General features: G+C 33.7%; 1 protein-coding gene across 1 annotated transcript; it reads left to right on the forward strand.

The window, feature by feature from the left end:
* The first annotated feature begins 4,461 nt into the window (after nucleotides 1–4,461).
* On the forward strand, nucleotides 4,462–6,548 carry LOC105617283 (zinc finger protein 292-like). The gene is made up of 4 exons (XM_012198848.1): nucleotides 4,462–4,563; nucleotides 5,086–5,186; nucleotides 5,371–6,345; nucleotides 6,419–6,548. The coding sequence occupies exons 1-4, from the start codon at nucleotides 4,462–4,464 to the stop codon at nucleotides 6,546–6,548; spliced, it is 1,308 nt and encodes a 435-aa protein (XP_012054238.1).
* Nucleotides 6,549–7,504: the final 956 nt, after the last annotated feature.

Consider the following 7,504-nt stretch of genomic DNA (forward strand, 5'->3'; position numbering starts at 1 on the left):
TTCTGGCCGTATACACAATTGGCTCATGTCGAGAGGATGGACGGAATAAAGGCCTAATTATGAAATTTTGATATTAATAAAAATTAAAATAATTTGCTTTTTTATTATACACAAAGTACAATGTCAAATGAATTTATGTAATATTTTCAAGAAGTTACATGTTACAATACTTCTTTATTATGATCAATATTACATGAAAAGGCTAATTGCCGGAAAAAGGGCCTAAATAGAAATGTGCTTTTATTTCTCCCATTCTCTCAATTGCAAACAAAAATTGTTAGGAGAACATGACAAATACCTAGGCCGATAAAAGGCGATAGTATAATTCCTAAAGTGCGGTCCATTTACGACATTTTTCAACAAAATTTGTTGAAACTTTTGATTAACCAATCGGAAAAAAGAATTTTATTAACTGATCAATCAAATGCTTCGAAGCATCAAATGGATCGTAGCTAGCCTAATAAAGCTGGTTCTACAATAGTCGCATCGCAACATCGCAAGCATTACGGTCCAATAAACATCAAGCTAATTCGACTCTGATTGGACGACAATGCTTGTGATACGCTTGTGACGCTGCGATGTAGAACCAGCTTAAGAGTTGCATTAAGGTACCTTCTCTTGCCAATGCTCGATGCTCATTTTTGGCATCAAAATAAGTCACGTGATAGAAATTGACGAACATCAAGAGTCAATTTTGATCAATTGTGACTTATACTGTTCCTTACTTATATTGTTCCTGACTTATACTGGTCTGTAAGAGAAAATGGATTCTGTATCTACAAACAAGGTAAAATTACAAAAGTGAGCAAATTTATTAGAGGTTGACCAATGAAATTATTAGTATGTTAATGTTAATAAATTCGCTCACTATGATATAAAAATGATAGTGCATTAAAACAGTTAAATAAAATGTTATGAAATTGTAAATATTAATTGTAAAATATTAAATACTATAACATTGATAATGGTTTTTACAATTTTTTAAATTATATTTTATTTTAATAAGCAAATTATTAACATAAAGTTAATAATGTTTAAATTATATTCATCCTGGGATGCATCTTTGACGCACCATGTGAACATAGCACACAAAACTTGCGTGATGGAAAAGTGCGGAATTTAATTCATATCAGAATGTAAGAACCAACCAACTACAGTCGAGTATTTCCCTATTATTATATTTCCTTGTTACAGTCGAATGACAGGGGAATGCTGTAGTTGGTTCTTACATTCCGAATTAAACCTTCGGTGGAAACTAGGCCAATGACACATTTTCTATTCCGTCTAATTCCACATCGTGATTTTACTCTTAAAGATGCCTTATCATGCTGACACTTGACGCTCATTTTCAGCGTACATCATTTTCATAGTAGGTCGTGATCAAAATTGGACGCTTGATTTTTGTTAGTTCCTATCACGTGACTTATTTTGACTCCAAAATGAGCGTCGAGCATCGGCACGAAAAAAAAACATTAAGGATGCCTATCCATATGCTGGATTCATACTGGTTCATCCTGATTTCGACGTGCGTCGTATGACGCTCTGCAACCAAGAAAACAGGATTTTGCTTCGTATCATCGGAATCAGGGAATCCAGCAATACAGCGGAATAGCGTAACGCGGAATAAGAGCAGAACCAATCAAAACCAATCAGAACCTATTGGGTTGTTCAGAAAGTTCGTGCTGATTAACCTATATAATTTAATAAATGTATACTAAAATTTAAATCTTCTGCGTTTCAATTTTCCTTCATCATCGGCACGAACTTTCCGGACAATCTAATAAAACAGAGAAAAAAACATTCATCCATGATGGAAATATATAAGGAAATATAAAGATGAACCATTGCGCACAATAGCATTGAAGGTATGACTTAAAATTTCGACCAATCGTTATCGATCAGTTACCCAAGCGGAGACGCTTATGATTTTATTTTTTATGTTAGAAACAATTTAATTTTAATATAATTTTTAAAATTAATGGAAATAGTAGTTATTATCATACGTAATCTTAAAATTGTCATCTTTGCGAAATTTAAGTCTCTGCGAGTAGTCAAGTCTCCAATCATTTCAATCGCAACTCTTGATCTTTGAGAGAATGAGATACTTTACATTCTTATTAAACGCATAATTAATTATTAAACACATAATTTGTGCGACTTTTGCAATTTTTTACGAAACAATTTGGCATATTGACATTTGGCATTATTGACTTCTAAGATACGACGATACAACACATACGATGGCATCACTTGGCCATACTGAATTTTGCATCTTGGGTAAAAGCTGATTGGTCCCCTATTTTTGAACAACTGTGTATCCACCGGAATGGTTCACCTTGGGTGGAGGAAAAAGTTTGTCGTGGCGTTTTTCCCGCTAGATGGCATTAAATGCTCAGCAGTCGGCAACTACTAATCGCATCGGCAACATTAGACGTGCGTTTAAAAAATGACATTTTAACCTTTGTTTTAAGCCGAAAAAGATTGAAATCGGTGAAGTGGATCAAAAGTTATTTTATTTTGAAAATGGAAATAAATAAGGAAAAAATTCGCTACATTTTGCAGTATCACTACTATAAAGGCAAGAATGCTGCACAGGCTTGTGAAAAAATTTGCGCTATTTATGGTGAAGATATCAAAATCTATCAAGATCAGCAGCACGGAAATGGTTCGCTCGCTTTCGTGCTGGAAATTTCGATATGAAAGAACCTCGCTCCGGTCGACCAATCACTGAAAAGTCCGATGAAATCATAAAAGTCGAACGTGATAAGCATGTGAGCACTGTGAAGATTGCCAGGGAATTAGGCACAAACACCACAAAACAGTTTTAAATCATTTACACAAAAAGATACTGGATACAAAAAGAAGCTCGATGTTTGGGTTCCTCACGAGTTGAGTGTTAGGAACATGATGGACTGAATTAACATTTATGATACGTTACTGAAATGGAATGAAATTGAGCCATTTTTGAAGAGAATAATAACTGGTGATGAAAAATGTATCAGGACAATCCCACTAGAAAAAGATCATGGATAAAGAAAGGAAAGAAGACGCAAGTAATCGCAAAACCTGGATTGACGAGGAAGAAGGTGATGTTGTGTGTGTGGTGAGACTGGAAGAGAATCGTTCACTATGAGTTGTTACCGTCCAATCAAACAATTAATTCTGAACTCTACTATGAACAACTGCAGAGATTACAACAAGCAATTGAGAGGAAGCGGCCAGAATTAATCAATAGGAGAGGTATCGTCTTTCATCACGACAACACTCGACCACACATCTTTGATGACTCGGCAAAAATTGCAAGAGCTTGGCTGGGAAGTTTTAATGCATTCACCGTATAGTTCTGACATAGCACCCTCAGACTATCATTTGTTTAGATTTCTGCAGAACTCTCTTAATGATGTAAAGCCAGCTTCAAAAGAGGTCTGTGGAAATCACTTGAAGCAGTTTTTCGATCAGAAATCACAGAAGTTCTATCGCGATGAAATTAGTGCTCTGCCCCAAAAAAGGCAAAATATTATAGAAAATAATGGAGCATATTTGGTTTAAATAAATTTCAATACTCTAAGAAAAGCACTTTAATTTTACTAAAAAATCGCCATGAACTTTTTCCCATACCATATATTTTCACCATGCATTTATCCATTTGTCTGCCCTCACTCTACTCTATCCTCATCACTGTTATCGATGGTCCATTCTATAAGTTTTTTATTGTTATACTATGCAATAAGTTAAAATGAGATAAACATGTATATTTATTGCACTGTGTGCATCAGTTCAGGGAGCAGCAATAAAAAAATGGATCTTTATGTCAATGGAGCTATCTCTTTGTAAATGGAATTCTCAAACGTATCAAGAAAAACCCATAGTTTATACTTATTCCAACAGAGGGCTAAAAATAACCGAAATTCCTTTATTGCGTTCCAAAACTTATAAAAAGAGATTTTCGAGATTTATAATTTTTGCAATGTTAAATCCCAAATTATTGGGATCGCAATTTTTGGAAATATGTGAAAAATTTTAGATATTTTATTAAATTAAACATATTCGTTCACATTCTGTTTTTTAGGATACATTTTATATGTGTTTGCATTAGGTCATACAGCAGCGGTTCTCAATATATTAAATCGACTCTACGACAGACGATTGAGAAGATTCTGCTGCACTGACTTGACAACACAAATAATTGTTATTATTGACAGAGGGATAATGTGAGCTGGAAGCGACGACGCATTTCTGGTGCTCGAGGGCGCGTTTGGTCGGTAAGTGCCGAGACCCAAGCGTTAGTCCCGTCGAGAAACCGCGAAATTTCCGTGTAGGCTTTATTCAACAGAGACTAATTTTTTCTGTCAAATTTATCGTCACGAGGATACAGGTTATGTGAGCTCTGCGAGTAGAGCGAGTGAGTGAGTGAGCTCGTCCTCCCCTTGCTCGCCGTTGTTCGAGGCGAATCATCGCAGAATGGGCCAGGGTACGGAAACGTGCGCTGACCGACCCACGGAGGTCAGCGTCATCAGATTTGTCTCGCGAAACCGTACCATCGAGGAAATTGCACCGAAAAAGGTGAAGTTTTCGGTAGAGAGATTCATTGGTCGCCTAAGGTCAATGACCCCTAAGTCAAAACAAATAGAGTAAATCGGAGCAGGTGCAACAATGAAATTTTTTGTTTTAATAAGTTAATTTATTTTTGACTTGAATTTAATAAGCAGTTAGTTTGTCTTTTAAAAGAAATCTCTTAATACATTCCTGAAGAGGAAAGAAGGAAAGATGAACTGGTGCAAAAATTCAGTTAAAAAGAACAGGCCTTATGTTGCAAAATTATTTTTTATATATACATAGTGCCATTTGCTCAAAACTATAGTTTAACAAATATTTATTTATTTTTATTTAATAAAATCTTAATGAGTCCAGATTTTGTGCTAAACATATCTGGAAATTATTCTTACATTTGTATTGATAATCATGAAAACATGATCAATATGGATATATTTTTTCAGTATTTGTATCATCAGCGATTGGATTTCAATTAAAATTTTTTATCTGTTTCATATTCAATAGAGTCTAATATCAATTTTCAATATATAGGAAGTATATACTTGCAAACAACGAGGTTGTGGTAAGGTGTTCACTAATCAAGATGAATATAAAACACATGAAGCACTAGAGGCTTTAAAAATTCGATTTATGTGAGTAGAAATCAATTCATTGTCATCACTATAATAATTGACTAGAATAGTGAATAATATATATCTGCAATTGATTAATATGATTTTAATAAAATATTATAAAATATTTACTAATAGTAGAATATTAAGTTTAATATTCATAATTTTAAGATTTTATTTATATCTTTTTATGAATTTTTTACAGTTGTCGTGAGCCAGGTTGTGGAGAAGAATTATCAGATCCAGGTAGCATGTGGAGACATTATCAAGAATGGCATAATAATGAAACAAATGTCTTTGTATGTCCATATACCAACTGTGGATCTTTGCAATCTACTAGCGGTAATCTTGAGGAACATATTGAAAGTTGTCATAGACAACCACCCACACTGCCAATAGAGCCTGAGATAATTTGTTTCGAAGGCCCCGAAAATGCAATAGACGAAGAAATCATGCAAAAGACTGATGAAGGATGTTATGAAAAACTGCCAAGTGAAAACTTTATTATAAAGGAAGAATATGGAAATAAAGAAGAAAACTGTTCTATTAGAAACGAAGCAAAAATTCAAGTGAAGAATGAGTTTTGTCACGAGCAAAAGATTACGAACAGCGAAGATTATTCGAATAATGAATCTTTGAATGGTATTAATAAGTTTTCAAATAGTGAAGATCTGCTTATAATGAAAGATAATTTCTTACGAAAATACGATACTGGAACTCCAAAATGTGAAGAGATCCTTCAAGTGGAATGCACGCAAGATAAGAATAATGTGGTTTACATAAATAGCGACATAACTATTACGAAAAATATGAAAATGGAAATATGCAATTTAAATTTACGAAATCAGGAGCATAGAATAGATTTAGGAAATATGGAACGAGTTTTTCGAAACGGTCTTGAGCGTGAAAATTCTTTAAAAATTGAAGAAAGCTCGATGGAAACAAATAGCAATTGTTCAGATGATGAGGAGTATACTCCAAAAAAACAACGCATGTCTAGGTACAAACAAGAAACATATAAATGCGACATCAATGGTTGCGGAAAGAAGTACAAATACATATCGCATTATCGTCATCATCAAGACAGTCATAAATTAGTCACAAATACAATTAATTCCAATAATGATAAGCAAATGCCAAAGGTAAAGCAAGGGAAAGCATCTACTGTCAGCTTTTTTATGTAAGTAATCTGATGTACATACATTTTGTAAGTATGTTTTAGATTTTCCAACCTCCGAATATTTAATGTCTAGATGCAAAATGCCTGGATGTGGTGTGCAAGTAAACAACGTTACTGGCCTATGGAAGCATTATCAAGACAATCATGCCAATTCCAAGCCGCCGGTTGTACAAACTACCAAAAACAATGAAGTATTTCAGTAAAGCATTTACGAATCAATTTTCGTAATATTACTCTTGTTGCGGACAGCTCGCATACATAGCGTAAATAATTATAATAATCCGTTATCAGAGGCAAGATACTGGAATGCGAGGCAGAGTTGTACAAACATTTCGATCAAGTTTACTCCGATAATTCCACCGAGTGACAGAAACGGAAAGACTGGTTATGGGAGTAGCATTCGTTTTACTGAGATATTGCAAGAGGACGCTACTACCCAGTAGAGAAATTTTAAGACTGAATTCAAAGCCAAGCATAATATTAATTTGAATGATTACGCTGAAAGTGGCGATACCACTTATAATCTTAATAGTTAAAAGGAATTTTTTCGGAAATAACTCTAATCTCGCGGGAAGATTTCTCGTTTGGAGTAACGAGAAGTCATAGTAATTCAGAGTATTTTACAGAGATTATTATATAACCACTTTTATGCGATTTAAAGCGCTTTAAGCTTATGTGTTTGGTCTGTAATTGAACGCTGTTAACTACGATCGATAAACTTCTAGTAGCTATAAGTGATATGGGCTTTGTAGGATACTCTGACATTGATCAGTAAATTGTACTGTCGATATTTAAGAAAATTTATTGAGCAGCTTGATGTATGCTGTGGCGGAATAATTAGCAACTTGGATAAATAGAGAATTCAGTCTAAAAATATACATATATCATTCTATATGAATATAAATTTTTCTTGTCGCTATAAGAGGCTAAATCCGCTGCAGCGACTTGCACTTGTAATAATGAAACTTCTGATTCTCTGTACTGATTTTTACTATTTTATATTATATCGTTTTTATGTAACTTATATTCCTTCTATACCAATATATGTCGATATTTACTATATCAGGTGTATATATATATGTATATATATATATATATACACAGTACATATACATAATTGTTATATATATATATATATATATATATATATATATATATA

The sequence above is a fragment of the Atta cephalotes genome (genome assembly GCF_000143395.1).
Source record: "Atta cephalotes unplaced genomic scaffold scaffold00012, whole genome shotgun sequence".
Classification (NCBI taxonomy): Eukaryota; Metazoa; Arthropoda; class Insecta; order Hymenoptera; family Formicidae; genus Atta; species Atta cephalotes.